Source organism: Mustela erminea, chromosome 15 (assembly GCF_009829155.1).
Source record: "Mustela erminea isolate mMusErm1 chromosome 15, mMusErm1.Pri, whole genome shotgun sequence".
NCBI lineage: Eukaryota > Metazoa > Chordata > Mammalia > Carnivora > Mustelidae > Mustela > Mustela erminea.
The window spans coordinates 411,815-433,704 of NC_045628.1; the positions used below are offsets into that span (position 1 = coordinate 411,815).

Here is a 21,890-nt window from a genome sequence, read left to right on the forward strand (position 1 = left end):
CCTCGTTATCAAAACATACAACATGTAACTAGTAGCAGTCATGGTTTGGAAACTATGATAGAGCTTTCTGGAAAACTGTGATAATGCCACCATTTACGAAGACTTGGGGTACTCTGTCCATGGTTCTGTGTTGTTTCCAGTCTGATTCTTGGTCTCCTGAGTGGGTGTGTCATGCTTCCACCCTAAATCTTTCCTTCAGAACCAGAGCCTTTCCCTTTGTGACAGAGTCTGTGGCCTGAGTTATCCCTCAAGACCCAGAAGATGTCACGGCTCGCGTGACCTCAGCTCTTGGGTCTTTGTCAGAGTACCCCTCCTCGCCTGGCCTTCCTGTCTGGGAGCTGCCAGTCCATAACTAAAAGCAGCACAAAGAAGTGAGGCCAGGAGGTCGGGGCCTCCAAACACTGGTGTTTGGGGACGTCCCTGCCTGGCCAGTCCTGGCCTCCATCACAACTGCCTGAACGGCCCCTTCACTGTCACACAGGCTGAAAAACAAACTTGCTCTGACCATTACTTCTCTCTTAAAGCAGTTATGTGTCTGTTTAAACCACATCTTTACTAAAACTTGACTTTTTGAAAACAGTGTGCCTGGCACCTTGGCCCAGGCTGCGGTAACTGGTGGGGGAGGGGACACGTGGGGTTGAGCTGGGCCAGCGCGTGGGCAGCCCCGGGATCCCCTCTGCCTGTCACTGCAAACACAAGCCAGCTCTCGTCAGCATGGTTTCGGGGGACCGTGTGCTGTCCAGAGCTCGTCCTGGCTTCCTGACCTCGGGCACAGGCCACAGCATGTCGTGAACGGCCGTCTCCTCCCGCTAGCAGGGCTCATTTAACCGACCTCACCGTGGTGGCACAGGTTGGACAGATCGGCGGACACTCACGTGCAGCCGACCGAGCAGCTGGTGGGGGCTGCTCCCGCGTCACTCGGTTCCATGGGGGGGGGGGGGTCGTCTAGGGCCAAGCCGCTCCACAACGGGCCCTGCATGGGAGACCACAGTGGACGGGTGGGGGCTGCCTTGAGTGGCCCGTGGCCTGGCATCTGTGGCTGGGGCCATGGGCCCTGGCCCGGACTGGCCAGCGAGGGCCAGGTGGTCCCAGCGCTGGACAGCCAGCTTGCGCCCGCAGACAGGACTCCGTTTACACCCTCCGTGCCTCATCCAGCGCCCATTTCTTTTACAAATAGAGCGGATGCAAATCAGAGCCGTGCAGCGACTGTCCCATCGAGGTCTGCTCAGCTCTGGGAGGGGCCTGGGTCAGGGAGGGTCTGGATGACGGTACCTGGGACGCGCCTTGTCCTGTGAGACGCGTTACACGGCTCCACCGAGGTCCCGTAAATGACGTCACTGTGCTGCTTCCAGAAGGTCCGATCACGTCTGCGGTCATATGCAGAATGTCCTGTAGAGGCCGCGTGAGCAGCCTGGGCCCTGCCACTTGGCCTCCTCACGCTGTGGTCTTCTGGCAGAGAGTGGCTTTCTGGGTGGTTCTCACCGGCTGTTACGGGGCCAGCTGTGGGGATTTCCCACCTTCCTCAGATACCTGCCTCTGCAGGCGTCTGTTCCCACCTGCTGGGGAGGAAGGCGAGGTCCCTGGCCAGCTGCGCGGTGGCTGTTTGGGGAGTCTCGTACTGTGCCAGTAAACTGTTGCCCCTTCTTCTTCTTCTGCAGGACTATTTTTATCCAAGATACTTAGGTAAGTTGAGTCCCTGCCTCTACGGTCGTCGTAAGGGAATAGAGGGGGACACGCGTCCTGCGTCGGCTCCCGGAGCTCACCTACTGGACCTGTGTGTGCCTCTCACGCCCCAGGGTCCGTGTTAGCCTCCGTCCAGCGCCATTGTTGGCAAACGGCTTCTCTGCTCGGACTCCAGGCTTCACTTCCTGTTTGGGACTGGGATTGACTTAGTGGGTCTGTGACATTTTGGTCTCCGGGTCTTGGCACTCCCAGAATGACTGAAGATCCCAGAGAACTTCTGTCCGTGGGGGCTGCACGCGTTGGTACCGGCCATGTCGCCAGTCAGAACTGAGAACAGTAAACAACGTTGTTGTTTCATTGGAACAAGAGGAGTGTATGAACGGACACCCCCGGCCACCGAGTAGGGACGTCCCCGTGCGGGTGGCCCCTGTGCACTTGCGGGGAGAAGGTGAAGGGACAAATGGCAATCGGAAAGAGGCCCTGACCTTCATTTTAAGAAATCTTGGGATGCATATCGCTTGTAACAAGATACATCTAATCCAGGGTCGCCCTTTTTAATTTTGTGAAGTGCATTTTGGTAAATTTTCCATTGGCCTTATATCCTCTTAGGGTTCCTTCTCGGGGTTGGTATCTGGCAAGAAGCCAGGTAGACCTGTAATTGGCCCTAAAAAGCCAGGAACCTGCTGGCTCCCGGGTTCCCTGTCGGCCTCAGAGGCCTGGCTCCCGGGTACTGGGGTTTGCTTCTAGAGGCGAAGGGTGACCAGCTACCCCAGGGCCCCCTCCAGGCGGCCCCGGCCCTTGTCCGCCTGGGCGTGATGTAGTCCCGGGGACCCTGCTGAAGGCGGGACGTGGCTCAACACTGTTGTGCTCAGGTTCGAGTTTCCAGGCACCTTCCCCTGCTCCCGTGTGTACGCAGCTCGTCAGGTGCGTGGGGCTTCGGGGCGACGCTCCCGAAGCAGAATGACTTTCGGATCAAGGGCAGTGTTTCCAAATGGGGGTCCACTTGAAACTGAAGTTTAACCCTCTGGCTGTGGTCAGGAAACTCCCTGAATGTGAGCAGTGATCCTTCGGGGCCGTAGCCGAAGGCGTCTGTGAAGAGGCGCACCTGGGCACACAGAGTACCGCCCTTCCGGGGAAGACATTTTTTGGCTTGCCAGTGTACAAGGGATCTGGACTGTGTTGTTGCTTCAGCCCCAGGAAGCGTGAATATTACCCTTTTCCAGAGGGTCTCCGACCCGACGTGCGAGTTCTAAGGTCTGTCCTGTCTCTGACGACAAGAATAACGGGCTTCCTCTCTCTTGCAGACTGCATTAGTAAATACGGATCTCCGTACACAAAGAGCCCCGACTTCGTTTCGTGCGTTCAAAGTAAGTGTGTCCTTCCTGTCCCCCAAAGCCCTGTGGGTCGGGGTAACCTCAGGCTCTGCTGTGGGGTCTTGGGTGTGGCTGTCCCCCCAAGGGGGTGGAACACTGGCCTGAGCGCTGCTCCCTTTCCACTGGACTTTCTCCCTTAAGCAAGTGAGGTTTGGTTTTTTAAATAGGCAGAAACGCAAGCCCTGTGACGGCTAACGCTTTCAGGGCTGTGGGGCCAAGCACACCTCTGGGTCTGCCTCCTAGTCCAGCAGCCGGGCTCCCGGAATAGTCCTAGACCTGTCACCTCACACGCACAGTCTCTTGGTTTTGCACAAACACCAGCTAACCGCAGATGAGCTCCGACCCCACTCTGCCGCCCCCCGAGCAGGACGTCCCCCCCTCGGTGCGTTCAGAGCGCCTGCCGGTTCCCGGCGCATCCGCAGGAGCCGGCGTGCGCCTTCCAGGCTCCTCCTGGTTTCTTATTTTCACAAACAAATCTCACGCGGTGGAGGGTGTCTGCGGGACGGGCCCTGGCCTGCACCGTCCCTCACGTCCATGCAGACCGGTCACGGCTGGGTGACCAGCCTCGCCCCCATGTCTGCCGGGCCTGCGTGTGTTTCTGCGTTTTGGTCTCCTTCAGTGTCAACGGTGAGGCGTGAAGCTGGCCTTTCTGCTTGTTCTTCTCACTGGCGAGTGAGGCGGACAGTCACATGCTTAGAACCTTGTGTTCTTTCCCCGCAAGGGACCCGTGTCTGGCTCCGCCGGTTTCTCTCGGTTTGCAGGAGTTCTGGATTCGCCGTCTGTCCTAAAAGTAGCGCGGCCCTCCCTCGGCTCCTCACGCATCTTTCGTGCTGCTGGTAGCGTCACGTCACGTGTCCCGCAGGAGAGCGGACTCTCTGACTGTGGGCCTGGCTGGGGTCTGAGCGCCGAGCTGCCCGCGGCCCCGAGCCAGGTGTCCGCGTGCTCCGCCCCTGTCGCAGGCAGGCTCCGAGCACACGGTCCCGCCGCGGGGTGGGCCCTTCCTGCATTTCACGTGGGACCTGCCCCCTCTGGGGTTGCCCAGAAGTCAGGAGCACCCGGTGCTGCTCATGGGGCCCGGCTGGCCTGGCTGGACGCGCCCCTGCGTCCGGACACCCACCCATCCACCCGCCGGTCACAGGCCCGAGTCCCGGCCCGGACGAGCAGAGGAAATGATCGATTTAACGCAGGAAGAGGAGGGGAAAGTGGTGCCGCCATTCAGGCCCCTGCTCCGCTCTGACCCAGGGCAGCCCCACACAGGTACAGAGCAGACCGGCCTCTCTGATTTGGGTTAGAAGCACCTCTTGACTCAGGGTGGCCAGAACCCTGCCCGTGCTTCGTGGGCAAACCGGAGCAGGCCCCTCCCTCGGCCTCCCTGGGGTCGGCTTGTGACCTTGTTCTCTCCAAGGGCCTGGTGACCTCACTGGGGCCTGAGGCAGACATTAGGGGGTGGGGTCGTAGCAGTTTAGGTTCGTATCATTTCGGTTTTTTGTTTTTAGCAATTTTTTAAAGGATGTCAGTTTGCTAAACCGGTTTCTTCTTTTACACCATGTGGCCTCGTCGCTTAGACTGTTCTAGCTGCTGGGTTTGAGTTGTGCTTTCCAAAGGTCATACAAAGCTACGTGGTGCTTCACGCCTCCGGACAGCGCCTGCTCCGGACAGCAGCCCCTGTTGTAACGGCGCTCCCGCAGAACCATCGAGGTCTGGCTCCGAGGGAGGCTGCAGCGGTCCTGGCCCACATTGTGCCACGAGACAGATCGTGTGGCCTTAGAGGGGTTCCGATGGTGTGACCAGCGAGGACTGGCTCTGAATGAGTTCAAGCTGTCTGCTTGGGGGGCGGGCACGTGCTCCCGCACCGCTGTCTGTGCCGGTCAGTTCTCCGGAGCCTGAGGCACCCCCCCCATGCAGCGCCACCCTCACGGGGGCCCAGGGCCTGAGGCCCGTGGCTCAGGAAGGATGCACACCCTGCCCACCCCCTGCCCCCGGAGCCAGACCCCCGGCCTCGGTGCACGCAGGACAGCGCTGGCAACGTCACGCTGTTTTCATCACTTCTGTCCTGAAAACCCTCTGATTTGGGGGCCACAAGACAGCGCGGCGCACCTGAGTGCTTGACTGTCGGTTACCGTCCGATCGACGCCACGGCCTCTCGGTGCTCACCCCGCTGGGCTCCAGGCCCGGGGCTCTCTTCCCATTACCATCTCACCTTTGCTGGCAGACATCAGGGCGCTGGCCCCGTCCCCGTGGCCCCCTGGGCGCCACCTGGAGCCTGTCATCCAGGTTAGAACGGGTTGTCACCCTCGGACTTTGAGGCTGGGGATCAGCAGCCGCTGAGAGAGGCTCCCTGTGGGGTCTACGGGCCCGCGACGGGCAGCACGGCCGCCTCAGGATGAGGGGAGCCCCGTGTCCTCCGGGCAGGGAGCGGGTGCCCTCGGCTACAGAGGTCTGTTCTCATCCGTACCCGCCGAGGGTGTCAGCTCTTTCTGTCGGAGTTTGCGGGACCCCTGCCGAGGGCCAGATACCCCGATGCAGCTCGTCCCCTCCTCCGGTGCCAGAGGTGAAGCCTGGGCAGGACACGGGGTCCAGCCACAGTGGATTATTCTGGGCTGGGTGTTCTGCGGGAGCCCATGGGAGTGCCGCCCGCGGGAGCTGGTCGCGGCCCCTGAACGCGGGGATCTGAGGTTTTACTGAGAGGGTTGGGCGTTCGAGGCAGATTCTAGAGTTAACCAGCCCTTATGCCGAATGCACGGTTTTGCGCTTCTGAAACAACCAGCTTTTGAACCAAATACGGCCAGTGGAGACGCAGGCCCTTCCCTGGGGGCCCCCTGGGCTCCTGCTGGGAGTCGGCGGCCGCCCCCGCCCCCACACTACCCCTCCTGCCCTCAGGGCCCCTCATCTGTGGTGTCGACCTGACCCTCCCTGGCCCTTCTGCGCCCCTGAGTGCACTGTGGGCAGCCAGTCCGGCGGCATGGGAGACCACAGGGCTGACCCGCTGGCCCCCGGCAGCTGGGGGACGCGTGGTTCCCAGACCCGGTTTCCTCATTCCTGCGCCCAGTTCCTCCACGCTTACGGGCAGAAGGCATTTCCCTCGCCCTGCCAAAGCAACCATGTGGGTGTCACACAGCCCTCGGGGACACTGTGTGTGCTCAGCCCCAGCCGCAGGAGAAGCCGTGGACGGACATGGTCTGGTTCTTCGAACGCAGGCCGTCATGCAGGTCCCTGACATCGGGACCCTCAGTGACAGGTCCCAGAGCCCCGTGGGGCCAAGGGTCATAGCCCGGCGGAATGGAGACCACAGGAGCCCCGGGGGGCGGCAGGGCCAGTGAGGCGGAGACCCGGCTCAGCTGGGGATGTGCGGCCACGGGCCGGGAGCAAGCCCTGGGGCCGCAGTGTGGAGCCCAAACTGGCATTAGCCTGGCAACGTCGGTCATTTTAAGAGAGAAGAGATGAGTCGGTGGCGTGTGCCTGCCTGGCCAGCGGGATGGACACAGGCCTGAGCGCTGGGCTCTCGGTGGCCCTGTAGGTTCGGGCAGAGAGAAAAGCCGGCTGCTGTCACGTCCTGGGTCACCTGGGAACCCGACGGGCGAGTCACTTCATAAATACAACGGGAGCGATTGTGCCAGACGAGGGGCCCAAGGAGAAGGGGACACGGGGTGAGACTGTCCTGTGGCTGGTCCAGGCCAGGTCATGGGTGGCAGGCCAGGCATCACCTGCCCTCCGCAGGTGGGCCCTCGCCGAGTCTGGGGACGGACCTCAGCCAGGCAGCCTGGGAGCCCACAATCCACCACGCTGCTGGGAAACGTCCTCGTCGCCCTCGGGTGACAATGACCCAGAGCAGCCGGATCGGCCACGATTGTCACTGCCACTGAAGAGCACCTGCCTCGGGGATTGCGAGGCGGCCCTGGGCCCTCAGGTGCCGCCTTACCCTTCGTGCTGGCCCTCGACTCGGACCCCAGCCACAGCCCCTTGCCGCCCAGGGTCTGGACAGGCATGTGTATGCTGGTGCCCAGGACAGAACCGGAGCCTGCGGAGCCCCCAGGAGCTGTTCACGGTCCGCACGGGCCTTGCAGAGAGGCTGCCACAGCTTGTCAAGCAACAGAGGCACGAGCACATCCACACGAGGGCTGGAGGGACAGCTGGCCGGCTGATCGGAGCCGCGGTTCTGCCACGTGACGGGCACGGTGGACGAGGCAGAGGACCGTCTGCTGGTGTCAGGCATCCGCTCCTCTCTGAGGTTCCCCGGAGCCCTGGGGGGTGAGCCCCAGAGAGCCAGGGCCGGCCCTCTCCCGACGACCTGCGGCTCCAGTGCCCACCCTGCCAGCCCGCCTGGGTTCTCTGCCCGAGCGGCTCCAGGACAGAGGCGTCCCTTCCTGCCCAGTCCACCCAGCACAGCTGTAGCCTGAGAGGGTTCTCGGAGCTCTGCTCTCCTGCCGGCACCCTGGAGCTCGCTGCTGCCCGTGGTCAGGCTCTGCAGTCAGGGACCGTCCCTAGGATCAGGAGCCTCGGCGGCCCACGAGCAGCTCTTCCCGCACCCAGCCCCCGGGAAGGCTCCCTGGGACGGTGTCCACCATCGTCCCTAAATTGCCTGGTGATCAACACTCTGGGCCGGGTAGACAGCCCCCCCGCCCCCGCCGAGCAAGGAGGTCCCAGCCAGCGGGCAGGTGCCCCTCCCTGGAAGGGCCAGGGCAGCCCCCCACGCAGTGATGCTGTGGCGATGTCTCTGCAGCAGGGAGGGTATTGGCGAAGGTCGGTGGTAGGGTTTGAGGGGACAGGGCGCCCAGCCCCGAGGCTGGGGGCGTGTACCTCATGCAACCCCTCGGGCCAGCCAGGGGTCTGGGTCCACTCCCTGAGCGGCCAGGCCCCTCCCTCCTCAGCTGCCTCAGACCCGGTGGGCAGGAGGCCACTCCGTCCGAGCCGGCCGGGGTTTCCCGGCCCGAGAGGAGGGTCTGGCCAGACTGTTCATAATGGCCCTCCCACCTGGAGCTGCCGTCTGCGCTGCTGGCCTGGGCCGGGCCCCTCGTGCGCACCCCGAACTGCTCCCTCGCAGCTGACCCTCTTCCCTTTTTTCGGCACAGACCTGCCTGACCAGTGCTCCCCGAACCCCTGCGACAAGGAGGGGACCCAGGTCTGCCAGGACCTCATGGGCAACTTCTACTGCCAGTGCCGGGCTGGCTGGGGCGGGCGGCTCTGTGACAGAGGTGAGGGGGCCCTGCTGCTGCGGGATGTGGGCAGGGGGTGCTCCTGGGGCAGTGGTTATGGCCCATCCCTCTTCCAGCCCACCCCACCCCGGGGGATACAGGGACTGTCCGGCGACCTGACCGCTCAGGTGGGGGGGGGGGAGGGGCAGGCAGGCCCCTGGGCCCCTCCAGGCCCTGCGCCTGAGCACGGGGTGCTGGCCGTTTGGGGGAGCCCTCGGGTGCCAGTGGCCTGGCTCCTGCAGGACTGGAAGGAAGGAGCCAGTGTAGGGCCACCCCTGGGGCTCGGCCTGTGGGGACGGCAGAGTTTCAGGGCCAGCCTCCGTGTCTGCAGTGGGGGGGCGGGGGGGGGTCAGGAAAAATGCCCCAGGCCCCAGTTACCTCGGGCGGCCCCTTCTCCGTGGTGCCAAGCCACTCCGGGGCAGGGGGGCTGCGCATGTGGGGCTTGGCCTGGCTGCGCCTGCCCAGGTCTGCCCCCGTCAGCCCTCAGCCTCTCCCGGGTGCGCTGGCAGCCACGGAGCTGGCACCACGGACCGTCACCGCCCGCAGTGCCTTGAGGTCTGCCCTTCTCCCCCATGCGCTTGCGGGGGGTCCTGTGTCGGCTCCAGGCACTCCCCAAGGTCTCTGTATCCTGTGCCCAGATGTCAACGAGTGCAGCCAGCAGAACGGGGGCTGCGGCCAGATCTGCTCCAACAAGCCGGGCAGCTTCTACTGCGCCTGCTACAGCGGCTACGCGCTCGCCCCCGACGGCAGGACCTGCCACGGTAAGGCCCTTCCTGCTCCGCACTCTCCCCTCTGCTCCTCCCCCTGTGTTTGTGCAGCTGTCAGAGTAGGCCCGATGGCCAGATTGCTGAGGTCGGCAGTCGGCTGTTCCTCTGCAGAGGCTCTGGGGGGGGTGGGAAGAGGGCGGAGGGACGCCGAGCCAAGCACATGTCCGGGCATGTCAGCGGCCGCGGGGAGCTGCCCCAGCCCCCGGCCCAGGATGATTCACCGGGATCTGTGGACCGGCCAGCCCCGCTGAGGGGACCTCCCCCGCCGCCCCGGGGGGGGGGGGGGGCGGGCAGCTCCACAAGTCTGTGTGACCACAGCCCGGGACGGGGCTTGGACAGTGGGGCTGGGCCAGAAGCAGACGAGGCCTCTGACGCCCACCCCGCACACTTCCCCGGGGCCCCACGCCCTGACCTCCCCAGAAAGTCTGCAGGCTGTGGCCAGCCCGGCTGCAGAGGACGAGCTGCCCACCTGCCGGGGGATGGGACAGAGGTGCTGAGCAGTTGAGGTTGCCTGTGGGGGCCTGGCCTGAGACGCCCTGACGGGGGAGAAGCAGGCAAGGACAGGCGGCCTGCCCCGGTGACGCCGCGGGCCCTCTCGCGGGGCCCGGATCTGGGGAGACGCGGGTTCTCGGGTCCTGGCCATGCTGTCCCTCGGCCATCGCGAGTGCCACGGGGCTTCGATGAGCTGCGGGCGGCCTGCTGTCATGGCTGTGCCCCGAAGGCTGTGCTTTGCACCAAAAAAAAAAAAAAAGCTTTGCCCCAATGAGGCATCCTTTGTGTGGGGCGGTGTCCCCACGGTGTGGCCAGTGCTGTCCTGGGCCCCCCAGCACCCCACTGCTGAGGGAGAAGCAGCCTCGGGAGCAAGGGCGCACAGTGGCCGGAGCCCCAGGTGAACCTCTGAGTTGGACAGAACAAGGGGTCCCTTTCCCAGACCCTGCACAGCCACGGCCCGAGGAAAGGACGTGTTGAGAGCAGCCGAGGGGACCCCACGTCGGGTGCGAGCGCTGAGCAGAGCGCGTAGCCGCACCAGGACCGCCCCCCCGCCCCCCATTCTCTTAGCCCTTGGCGTGGGTGCCTGTGGCTGCTGGGAAAGGCCTCGGGGCCACGCAGGAAGGTCTGCTTAGCCTCCCTGCGAGCCGAGTGACGGGAGCCCACCTCCCGCCCACTCACCGAGTCGTGGGGTGTGAGACAGCCAGAGGGCTCCCTGCGTCCGGCTGCCCTTGCCCTCAGCACCGTGTGCCGGACGACGGGGCAGGGCTATGCACCCACGGCTTCGGGGAGCCATGGGCCGCTGCTCCCGTAGCATGGCTGACACCCCGTGAGCACGATGGGTGGTGCCCCACGTGCGCTGCCGGGAGTCGGGCTGTTCCTGCCTGTACCAGCGCACACACACCCTCTCTCTTAACTGTCCGCTCTTTCTCTGGGGACCCCTGACCCAGCCGAGGGAGGCTGTGGGGCACGAGGTCTGTCACTATGGTACGGAAGAGACCGGCCTTTCTGTTCGTTGAGATGCTGGGAAGGAGGGAGTGGGGTCGTGCCGCACCCCTGCACCCCAGCATCTGGGCCTCCGTCATCTCTGCGTGGCTGCAGGGGGAGCTCCACACCACGTGGCAGAAAGGTGGGCCCGGTGGGCCCTCTCCTAGGAGGAGAGCCGATGAGGGCCCCAGGGTGGGTGGGGGACAGGGCCTCGTGGCCACAGTGTACCCAGTAGGATTGGGTGTGGACTCCCTGGGCCCCGTGGCCGGCACCACAGCCCGCTGCAGCGTGGGCCGTCCCGTCTCCGTGCTCTGTGACGAGCAGCCGGACAGCTGCGTTTCCAGTTGGCGAGGTGCTGGCTGGGGTCACAGACCCTCGGACGGCGCTTGGCTATACGGAACCCCAGCCCCACCCCCGTGGCTCTACGGCCGTGGCTGGTGTGAGAGAAGGCAAGGTGGCCTGGGGCCGCGTGTGAGGGGGGTCCGGAGCCCAGTGCACCGTTGCCTGTGGGGGCCTGGCCTGAGACGCCCTGACGGGGGAGAAGCAGGCAAGGACAGGCGGCCTGCCCCGGTGACGCCGCGGGCCCTCTCGCGGGGCCCGGATCTGGGGAGACGCGGGTTCTCGGGTCCTGGCCATGCTGTCCCTCGGCCATCGCGAGTGCCACGGGGCTTCGATGAGCTGCGGGCGGCCTGCTGTCATGGCTGTGCCCCGAAGGCTGTGCTGAGACAGCTTTGCACCAAAAAAAAAAAAAAAGCTTTGCCCCAATGAGGCATCCTTTGTGTGGGGCGGTGTCCCCACGGTGTGGCCAGTGCTGTCCTGGGCCCCCCAGCACCCCACTGCCAAGGGGAGTAAAGTTCCTGAGCTCCTGGACTTGGGGCAGGCTCACGGGCTGGACTGTGGGGTCGGAAGCACTCACGCAGAGGCCGACGGATCCGTGAACCCCGTGGCATTCACACTGCCTCTGGAGGACGCGTGTGGTACCCTGGCTTTTTCCCACGGTCATGAGGGGCGCCTTATGGTTTCCGTGTTCGAGGGCCTGTGTGCTGCCGTCATCACAAGTTGGGGGCAGTTGTGAGGCCCCGTGAGGAACCCCTGATGTTGGACATCATCAATGCACGTGCCAGACGCCCCTTCTGTCCCTTGAGGAGACGGGGTCGTAACCGCAGAGGTTGGGCTGCCCGCTTGCCGAGGGGAGAGGGTGCTTGGCACCTCAGGAAGAGCCTCGACAGTGAACCCCTGTGGCGTCTGATTGTCGTCGGGGAGACCCGGTGTGAGTGCGGTGCAAGCGGAGCCCGGGCAGCCGTCGGCACGGGGCATCTCCGTCTGGAAGGCTCCCAGGGCTCCTCCTCCACCTTCCTGTGCACCCGTGCTCACCCTTGGACACACACGGCTCTGTCCAGGGCTCAGAGATCACCCTTGTCACCTGGGACCCCGGTCAGAAATGCGCCTGCCCCCACGCCTGAACCTGGGGCTGAGGAGCAAGGCGGGGGGGGGGGGGGGGGGGGGACAGCAGCCCGGGAGCCACGCTCAGCGCCGCCCAGAGCAGTGGCTCGGGCTGCTGCTGCTCCGTGACCGACCATGGGCTGGCGACCAGCGACGCGGCCCTAGTCAAGGGCTTTGCTCTTTCTCACAGACGTGGATGAGTGTGCGGAGGGGGGCGCCTGCGGGGAGGCCCACTGCAAGAACCTGCCGGGCTCCTACTCCTGCGTGTGCGACGAGGGTTACGTGTTCAGCTCCTCGGACAAGGCCTGCCGAGGTACCCGCCCCCGCTGCCCACTGTCCCCAGCACGTGCACCGTGAGCAGCACCCACAGCTGCGCACACGGCACGCGTGGGTAACAAGCACACACCCTTGTGAACGCACGTGTTCGTGTGAACGTCCGTGCATGTGCCACACACGTGGGTGACGCACGTGCACACAGCCGTGGGCACATTCAGGAGCGCGTGTCCGTTCGTGTGTGTGCGTACCGCGCTCGCGCATGCCAGGTGTCTCTTCACGCAGCAGGGCCACTTCCCCCAACTGCCGAGGACACAGCAGAGGTTTGGGGGGCCCTCCATGCCACAGGCACAGGGACCTCTAGCCCATCTTCAGGTCAACCTGCTGTGCGTGGGGGCAGGTGACGAGCACGCCCTGTGTCGGGGGGGCACAGAGGGCGGGTTTTCTTCTCAGCCTTCCTGCCCCGCACTTCTCTGGGAAGCCGGGTGGCCCCCGCCTGCACACCCTCCATGCCCTCCTCCGTACCCCCGGGGGGTGTCTCTTGGGCCCCCGAAGCAGCCCCAGGGACACCTGCCAATGGCCGCAGACCCTTCAGACCCTCATAGACGGGCTTTGTGCCCTGACCTAGTGGCTACTCCCACCACCTCCTCTAACCCAAGAAGGAGTTGAGGGAGAGACCGCTGACCGGCCCTGCAGGGAGCACGGAGCGTGGGGTGCGGCCTGGGCTGGGTGCCTCCTGGTCACATGCTCTGGAGCTCGTTCTCACGGTGAGCGACTGTGCTCGGAGAGATGCTGAACTTTGCCGTCTCCCCCGTGGCGACAGATGTGGACGAGTGTGCCGAGGGCCGCTGTGAGCAGGCCTGCGTCAACTCCCCGGGGGGCTACACCTGCCACTGTGACGGACGCGGAGGCCTCAAGCTGTCCCCGGACATGAACACCTGTGAGGTGTGACCACAGAGCAGCGGTCCCTCTCGGGGCTGCGAGAGGGCCCAGTGTCCCCGGGGCTGGTGGGAATGCAGGACAGGAGGCGTGTGTCCCCTGCGCGACATCTCGAGGGCAGCTCCGCACCCACGGCGGAGCGGGTGGCCTGCGCCCGCAGAACGTGCTGCCCTCCCTGTCGGCTGGCTTAGGCTCCGGGACACGTGTGGGGTCCAAGCCTCCCGACTGGCTGGCCCGACCCCGGCTTGGCACACTACTGTGGTCTCCGAGCTGTAACAGCCTAGGGTTTCGGTCAGAGCCTGGCAGGCGAGCGGGGAGGGAGGCTCCCCGTGTCCTGACGCAGTGTGCCGAGGGGGCTACACCCAGGTGTGCCCTGCCTGACAGCCCTCGCTCCCTTTCCACAGGACATTTTGCCCTGCGTGCCTTTCAATGTGGCCAAAAGCGTGAAGTCTTTGTACCTGGGCCGCATGTTCAGTGGGACGCCCGTGATCAGGCTGCGCTTCAAAAGGCTACAGCCCACCAGGTAAGGGCCGGGAGCGAAGGCGGGTGCACAGGGGCCCAAGGGCCAGCCTGAAGCTCCCCGGGATTGCAGATTCCCGGCCCTGCACCGGGTAGCCCCCCACCGGCCCGGCGGCCAGCCCCGTCCCTGCCCAGCGACGGCAGCCGGGCTCTGGCTCTGGGCCTCCGCAGGTTGCTGCCTCCGGCATCCAGGACAGAGTCCCAGGCTGTCCGTGCACCTGCTGCCCTGGGTACTCTGGGGCGGGAGGCCACGAGCCACCTGCCCGTGTGTCACCTGTTTGTTTCTCGTGCTGGCACTTAGGCTGGTCGCCGAATTCGACTTCAGGACCTTTGACCCTGAAGGCGTCCTTTTCTTCGCTGGAGGCCGTCAGGACAGCGCCTGGATCGTGCTGGGCCTGCGGGCCGGCCGGCTGGAGCTGCAGCTCCGCTACCATGGTGTCGGCCGCGTCACCAGCAGTGGGCCTGTCATCAACCACGGCATGTGGCAGACGGTGAGCGTGGCCCCCACTGACCCCCAGGCCGGCAGGGTTGGCGTCTCCTGGGCGGGGGGGCCTGGCATTTCCCCGTGCGTTTGCACACGCAGCTGTGAGTGGCCACCACACGAGGCCCTGCTCTGGGACATTCACAGTCGATGGGGCAAGGGCTGCGGTCTGTCCCGAAACGGTTGTTGGTCACAGCTGCCTGGAGCTGTGGGGGCTGCTGGTCACCCTGGAGCACATAGGATGGCCTGCCGCAGAAACTGTCCAGTTCAGAATGTCCATGATGGGGCTGGGGCCCCTGGGCTGAGGTCTGGGCCAGGCTCCCGTCTCCGTGTGTCCGCACCATCCCGGGACCCGGCTCCTGGGGCTGGCGCCGTTCCCACAGACGTGTTCCCATGCGGGCGTCTCCTTTGGGAGAACTCCCTAGTCACCCAGAGCCTGACCTGTCGGTTCTGATGAGACCTGTACCCCAGTGCCCAGAACACGGCAGCTTGGGGCACACAGGAACCTTCCAGAAGCTCAGGGGCTCCTGGTAGGAAGTGGGCTTTCAGAAGTAAGCAGTTGAGAGAAAAGCATTCTTTTTCCTTCTGGAAGTTCAGAGAAGATGGGAAACTCGGAATGAAAACAGCATGGACGTTTGCTAATCTCCCTCCTGTGAACTCAGGCCCGCTGCTTTCCTCAGCCCCTAAAGCACGAATATTCCCAGAGTGGCCGTGCTCACGGTCCGGGGCAGGCGCTCTGCACCCGCAGCAGGAGCGGTCCCGGGCGGGGCGGGGGGCAGTGTCCAGGTGAGGAACCCTGGGACCCGGGACCTGCGTCCGCACAGCTGCCCACCCAAGGCATGAACTGGCGGCCCAAGGCAGGGTCAGCCCAGAGGCAGCCCCTCTGTCCTCCCCTCCTGACCCCTCCTTCTCTTGCTCCTGTCCACACTCTGACCCGAGCACCTCCATGTTTCCCACGTGAACCGGAAGGGAAACCGATGGCCTTCCGGAGGGCTAGCAGGACGCACAGAGGGCAGAGAGATGGGTTTTTTAATTCTCCTGCGTGGAGAGGAGGGAAGAGCGCAGAGCTCCGGAGTCCGTGCGTGCAGCGTCCCGTCTGTGCCAGGCACCTGGTGACCGCGCGCCCTCCTGCCTTGGCAGGGGCGCGGCTGTGCTTGGGGAAGTGGGGCACGCAGTGGGAGGTGGTGACGTCCGTGGGATTCCCGGCCCCTGGACGCAGCTCCTGGCGGCTCAGAGAAGCTCCAGGATGGGGCCAGAGTCGTGGCCCCAAGTGGCCCCATTTGGAGGAGGCAGAATGAAGGGAGAAGCCCGTGCGGGGGGGACCGTCAGGGCCTGGAGGGAGGTTGTGTCACAGCGGGGACCGCGAGGTGTGTAGGGCACGAACGCTCCCCGCGCTCGGGGGTGGCTTGGCCCGCGGGGGCGACGGGGTCCTTTCGGAAAGGCCTCCCCCTCACGGCACTGGTCGCCTCCAGATCTCTGTAGAGGAGCTGGACCGGAATCTGGTCGTCAAGGTGAACAAAGATGCGGTCATGAAGATCGCGGTGGCCGGGGATCTGTTTCAGCTGGACAGGGGGCTGTACCACTTGAACCTGACCGTGGGAGGCATTCCCTTCAAGGAGAGAGACCTGGTACAGCCTGTGAGTACCTTCGGAGCCCGGGCTCCTGCAGGGGACAGGCCTGGCCGCCAGCCGCCGTGCTGAGCACTCGCCGCGGGTCGGTGGCCGTTTCCCCAACACACCATCTCCCTGGGAGGCTCGCTTGAGTTTTCATCGGAAGCGATAACAAAAGTGCCTGTTTTGCAGTGGAGATAAAACACAATGAAATTATTCTTTAACAAAAGGAACAGTCGAGTTTTTTGGACCATTCCCAAGAACATTTGGGTGGTTAACCCTGCCGGGAATGCCACAGGGGAGAAAGACTAACGGGGAGGTCAGTACTCGCCGTCCCTCGAAGCCCTGCGTGGCCTCGGCCCTGCCCTCCGTCATCCGCGTGTGATGGCCAGGCCGAGCCCTGCACCTGCGGGGACTCCCACACGAGTGGGAGAAGAGGGTCCTGGGCTTGTGGAGGTCCCGGTGGGAGGTGTTGGCCCGGTCCTCCTGCAGGGGTGGAGGATGGTGTCTTGCAGATGACCTGAGGCATCAGACTCCATGGGTCCCACAGGGGCTGTTCACACCTCCCCATTTTATAAATCCAGGCAGGGGAGACCTGGTTTGCTGCAGAGCAGGGCATGGTGCTGGGGTCTGCCGCCCGCCCCCAGACTCACATTTCGGGGGGTCCCAGGCACCATGTGCGCCTTTGTCCATGTCCTTCCGGTGTACGGTCCACTTTCCGCTCTGGGCGTGAGTGGGCAGACCCAGTGTGGCCACTGGGGACCCTGTGAGCATGCGTTCTGTCCCTGAGGAGCCCTTTCGGGAAACAGCCTCCACGACTTGACCCTTTCCCAGGAGATTTCCACCACCTGAGCCACACGTCCCTTCCTCTGACCAGCGTGGCAGCAGCCACGGAGCCTCCCGCCGTGCTGTGTGGGAGCCCATGACGTGGCCGTGTGGTCTCCAGAAGCCACTGGGATTTCTCTGTCTTCCCAGATAAACCCCCGTCTGGACGGCTGCGTGAGGAGCTGGAACTGGCTCAACGGTGAAGACACCACCATCCAGGAGACGGTGAAGGCCAGCCCCAAGATGCAGTGCTTCTCTGCCACCACGCGAGGGTCCTTCTACCCTGGGACCGGGTTTGCCTTCTACAGCCTGGACTTCGGTGAGTCTCAGCCCCGGCGTGGGCACGGCCGTGGCCGCACTTGTGGACAGAGCAGGAAGCCGCTTCCTCGGACGGCGGTGTCCGGGATAAGCCGAGGACCCCACAGCCCTGGGGCCGCCTCGCGGGGTGAGCCAGCAAGGAAATGTCCACCGTGTCTGCGCCGGGACGGCGGGGGAGGGGGGAGCAGGAGCTACGGGGAGGGTTTGCGGGGACACCTGCGGGTCGTCCTCGGACAGGACGAGCGGTCGGCGGAGCAGCCGCGGAGAACCAGCGCGACGCTGCTTTCCCGGAGCCTGGCGAGGTGTGGAGCGGGGCGGCGTCCAGAGAGGGCGGGTGGCCGGCTCCAGGGCTGCAGAGCTCACGGTTGGCGGGAAGAGAAGACCCAGAGGAGCAGGACGGGGTGTGGCCGGCCGCATTGCCGGGGCGCGGGGCTCTCCACAGAGCTGGGTCCGGCCACAGCAGGGCTGACGGCCGCGCAGGAGGAAGAAGCCAGGCCTGTGGGACCAGCCCTTCCCGAAGCTCCCGTGACGTCCACGCGCGGCAGATGTCCGACCCTCAGCGTAGCGAGGGGAGTCACAGGGTACAGGGGCGGCCTCCCGACCCTGAAGCACAGGGCCCGCCTTCCCTTCACACAGAGTGCACGTCTCTTTCTTATCAAATTCACTTCACAGTAAAAACAAAGAGCCCTGATACGCTGGTCAAGCAGCGGTCACTGAGACACCCTTCACGTGACACGCGTTCACGTCCGAAACTGCCGGGTTGTGGGAGCACCGCTCTGGGACGCCGGTGTGAGCGGCGCGGGTCATGGTGATGGCTCAGTGGTTCTGGTGTTCGACTCTGGGCTCCGCCGGTTTCCCTCATCCTCCCTTGCCCCGGAGCCCTTACTGGCCACTCTGCCTGCAGTCCAGGGCGGGCCGGTACCTGGCCCAGCCAAGCGCCCAGGCACACGGCCTGGCAGGGTCTCGGAGGGCTGTGCGGGCCCAGGCGCCTGCCTGTGTGCTGGCTTCCGGGGGCCTCCCTGCCCCCTCCTCTGGCCAGCACCCTGCTGCAGGTAGGCCCGGGGGGGCTGCCGCGGCCCCCCCGGACCGTCTCTGGCTCGGTCTGTCTCCAGGTGACGCTCGCAGCCCCTCTCTTCCAGATGGCGGGCTGGTTAAGCACCCACACTCCCTCTCCTTGGGCTCGTCGGCCGTGAGGGCTGGGGCCACACCCCCTGCCACGGGCCCCACAGCCACGTATCCTCCAGCCCATATGGGCCCCCCACGCGGAGGACACGGGGCCCGCTCCTCCTCCCTTGTGCGGCGGCTGTCCTCTCAAGCCCTGGGATCACCGTCCCTTCTATCTTTGCTTTAACTGTCAAAGCGTTCCTGTGCCACGAGAGGGATTTCTCGGAGGAGCACCACCGGTGTGACACACGTGTTACTTCTTCAGTCTTCACGGTTACACAGGAAAGTCCAAACGTCATCATGATGTTTCCTATAAAGTCTCGTCGTAAAAAATACTTCCTGACCTTTCCTTCCAACAGCATCCACACTTCCTGTGTGGGGACACAGGCCTGGGCAGAAGCCACGGTGGCCCTGTCTCCTCCTGCACCCTCCACGGTCCGCGAACGTGTCTGTGGGCTGCCTCGGTCATGAAGCCCACTGGGTGTTTAGAAGTCGCTGCGTTTCTCACAGAGCTCCGACGACACCGTTCCCTAAGAGGAGCGTCTTCGGGACGTCCCCGAGTCAGCCCCCAGCAGCATCTGGAGCTGGGAGACCCGTCCCTGCTGACGGGTCACCCAGCACAGCCGGGGCCGAAGGTCCTGTCACAGGAAAACTCAGGAGACACGGAGGCCGCGCTGGCCGCGGTTTTTTTGCTTTTATTTTTGGCTTTTGGGCTGCTTTTTCCAGTTTCAACGTGCATTCGAGTCCTTGGACAGCTATTGGAAATGGACTGTAGGAGACCCTCTTAGGTCCGGGGGCCCCCACAGATGATTCCAATGCTGACGGTCCACTGGAAACCATCAGGAACCCAGGCCGTGGCTCACCTCGGCGCTGACCCCCCTGCCGCGAGGGCGTCTGAGCTCCCGTGGATGCGGCTCCTGCTCTGGCATCACCGGCCCGGTGGGCTTCTTCACCAGGACTCGACGGTCTTTGAGACAGAAGCCCCTGGGCTGTGGGGCAGAGGGAGTCCTCGGGCATCACCGTCAGCAGACGATTCACGTGTCCAGAAGAAATGGGTGTTGTAGCAACCCCCAGAGAACCGCCATCCAGCCGTTCCCACACAGTGTGCTTTCTGGACCTGCCGTGCAGGAGCTGCAGGGGAAGCCTGCGTGTCTGTCCCTCGGACGTCCACGTCACATGCGTAGACGAGGCGCCTAAGCACGAAGCCGCTCAGTGGGGCATGGAGCCGAGCGGTCAGAGAAGGGCGTGTTCTGAGGGCTTCCAACCACGTGTGACTTGGTCGAGCTGTCCGAAGGGCGCCGGGGAAACGTGGCGGGGCAGGGGGCCGGGCGCTCCAGCGTGTCCTGCGGGAGAGGAAGAGGGGTTGCCAGGGAAGGGTGCCCGCGGCCCACGGGACACGCCTGCCTTCATCCCGGCAGGCCTGTGTGGCCCGGCGGCCGTGCCAGGAGCTCGTGGCAGGGCTGCCGTCCCCGGGGCCCGCATGTTCCCCCACGATCCGCTCCCTGGGGACAGGCCCCTGGCACTCCGACGTGGTCCTCCCAGGGGCTGTCTCCCCACTCACCATGGCCAGCCCCGCCTCCTGACGTGCGGCCCTCACTGCAGCTCGGACCCCCGCGGACGCCGGCACGGACACAACCTGGCAGATAGAGGTCAAGGCTCGGATCCGCCCTGCCACGGACACAGGTGTGCTGCTCGCGCTGGTGGGCGGTGACCACGTGGTGGCCCTGTCCGTGGCCCTGGTTGACTACCACTCCACCAAGAAGCTCAAAAAGCAGGTAGCCGTCCCGGGCGGGTCCCCGCTCCTACCTCGGGAAGCTCTGTCCCCTCGTGGCGCGGCCCTCACGGGTCCCACAGCCACATGGCTGAGGACACCATTGGCCCGAGGTCACCTGACAGCCTGGGGCAGAGCTGTGTGGATGGTGCCCTGGGAGCCGTTCCAAGGAGGGGTCCCACTGGACAGTTTAGAACCACGTGTGTCAGACTGTCTCCCCAGCAAACGCTCCGGTTTCTCCTGCGCCCAGATGTGCCCGCCTGGCCCGCGCCCCTGGGAGATTCAGGCTGAGCCCTGAGGCAGGGGCCCGCAGACCCCCGGCCCCGCACAGCCAGCCAAGCCAACACCCGCTGTGTGGAACCCACAGTTTGCTCAGGGACAGCCAAGGGGCAGAGGAAGGAGCTTGTACGCACCAGCCTCTGTCCGAAGTGGGCAGGCCTGCTGGCCAGGAGTGTGTGTGGACAGCGGCCGGCCTGCCCCCGCTGGTGCTGCGCGAGGCTCCCCAGACTGGTCTGGTCCCCAAGACCGCAGCAGACGCCCCTCCACGGAGCACCGGTCCACACACGATGTGCACCTGTGGTCAAACGGAGCTCCCGAAGGGCGCTGCCGACCCTCCCAGGGCACGGAGAGTGAACGGCGCTGGGCCAGCTGCCCTGCTGTGTCCGTCTCCTGCTGTCTGGCTGTGTGTCTGTCCCCTGCTGTGTGTCCGTCCCCTGCTGTGTGTCCGTCCCCTGCTATCGGGCTGTGTGTCTGTCCCCTGCTGTGTGTCTGTCCCCTGCTGTGTGTCCGTCCCCTGCTGTGTGTCCGTCCCCTGCTGTCGGGCTGCGTGTCCGTCCTGTGTTTCTGGCCCCCGTTATCAGAGGTGAGTTCTGTATGGCATGAACACCCAGTGCGTGTGGCCGTCTGTCTCCTGGGATGTTGGCCTTTCTGGCCCCGCACTGCCAGCCCCTCTGTTCTGGCTTGGTAGCATTTTGACGTGCAGTGGCCGCGTCCCGTGTTCCGGATCACAGATGAGTGGGCGGCACGGCCCCTGAGACGGCCGCAGAGCCAGTGCCCCGGCGCCTGGGATGACACTGCCGTCCCCGCTGTTCGCTGTCTACCTTGCACACGTGGAAACTGAGCCCCACCCCCATGCACACGGGACGCAGAGACCCGGCCCTAGGAGGCCCTGTCCCCACGGAGGGCTCAGGGGGCAGGGGGACGGGGCAGGAGGCCCTCGTGCTCAGGTGCGCGTCTCCCCGCAGCTGGTCATCCTGGCCGTGGAGAGCGTCACCCTGGCCCTGATGGAGATCAAGGTCTGTGACGGCCAGGAGCACCGTGTGGCCGTCTCCGTGCGCAAGCATGAGGCCACCCTGGAGGTCGATGGCACCAAGGGCCGGAGCGAAGTGAGTGCGGCGCGCCTGCAGGAGCTCCTGGCCACGCTCGCGACGCACCTGCAGGGCTCGGTGCTCACCTTCGTGGGCGGACTGCCAGGTAGGGCTCCCGCGCCTGTGCCCTCGGGGTGGGATGTCCGCAGCTCTGACCGTGCGGGTGCTCGCCCCCTCACGGAGCCTGGGCGGTCCCTGTAGGCTGGACTTCCGGCTGGCCTGGTGCCACCTTAGTGCCCGCCGTGCCCGCCTAGCAGTTCCAGGCTTGAGGCTGAGACCACGCCTGCCACGGACAGGCCTCGGCCCGAAGCTGCTGTCCCTGCGCCCTCCAAGAGCTCCCCCGAGCGTGCCTCAGGCAGAGGCTCCGCTGAGCCGGTGGGGCAGGGCTGGCCACCAGGGGCCGTGCCAGGGTCTGGGTGCCCTGGTCTCGATGTTCAGCCTGTGAGGCCAGAGTCCCTCCAGCCTCCGTGCTGCCCAGGAAGGGGCAGCGGACAGCTGCCTCCTACAGACTGGGGACTCGTGTCTGACTGCGGGAGGGGAGCTGGCCAGTGGCCATGAGTGATCAGGGCAGAGCGGCTGAAAGGGGTCCGGGGCAGCTGCCGTTGTGAGCCCTCCCGACCCCACGGCCCCCAGGGCTCAGTGCAGGTCTGGCCTTGCCACCCGGACGCCTGCCTTGGCCAGCAGACACA

General features: G+C 65.0%; 2 protein-coding genes across 6 annotated transcripts in view; one reads left to right on the forward strand and one right to left on the reverse strand.

Annotated features, from left to right (window-relative positions):
* GAS6 (growth arrest specific 6) overlaps nt 1-21,890 on the forward strand; it is a 31,356-nt gene that overhangs the window by 8,712 nt on the left and 754 nt on the right. Inside the window, exons 3-14 of one of the 4 annotated variants that reach the window (XM_032314241.1) lie at nt 1,659-1,683; nt 2,988-3,050; nt 8,126-8,248; nt 8,887-9,009; nt 12,125-12,247; nt 13,031-13,152; nt 13,551-13,669; nt 13,967-14,156; nt 15,619-15,783; nt 16,732-16,900; nt 19,666-19,838; nt 20,085-20,574. In XM_032314241.1, the coding sequence (XP_032170132.1) occupies nt 1,659-1,683; nt 2,988-3,050; nt 8,126-8,248; nt 8,887-9,009; nt 12,125-12,247; nt 13,031-13,152; nt 13,551-13,669; nt 13,967-14,156; nt 15,619-15,783; nt 16,732-16,900; nt 19,666-19,838; nt 20,085-20,132 (1,443 nt within the window). In that variant the 3' untranslated portion in view covers nt 20,133-20,574. Of the gene's footprint in view, nt 1-1,658; nt 1,684-2,987; nt 3,051-3,080; nt 7,784-8,125; nt 8,249-8,886; nt 9,010-12,124; nt 12,248-13,030; nt 13,153-13,550; nt 13,670-13,966; nt 14,157-15,618; nt 15,784-16,731; nt 16,901-18,422; nt 18,865-19,665; nt 19,839-20,084; nt 20,575-21,078; nt 21,308-21,890 lie in introns of those variants that run through there. The other 3 variants (XM_032314238.1, XM_032314239.1, XM_032314240.1) reach the window with 3 other exon arrangements.
* Nucleotides 15,735-21,890, reverse strand: part of TMEM255B (transmembrane protein 255B) — a 50,658-nt gene continuing 44,502 nt past the window's right edge. The window contains exon 10 of one of the 2 annotated variants that reach the window (XM_032314263.1): nt 15,735-15,937. In XM_032314263.1, the coding sequence (XP_032170154.1) occupies nt 15,758-15,937 (180 nt within the window). In that variant the 3' untranslated portion in view covers nt 15,735-15,757. Of the gene's footprint in view, nt 15,938-18,738; nt 19,407-21,890 lie in introns of those variants that run through there. The other variant, XM_032314264.1, reaches the window with a different exon arrangement.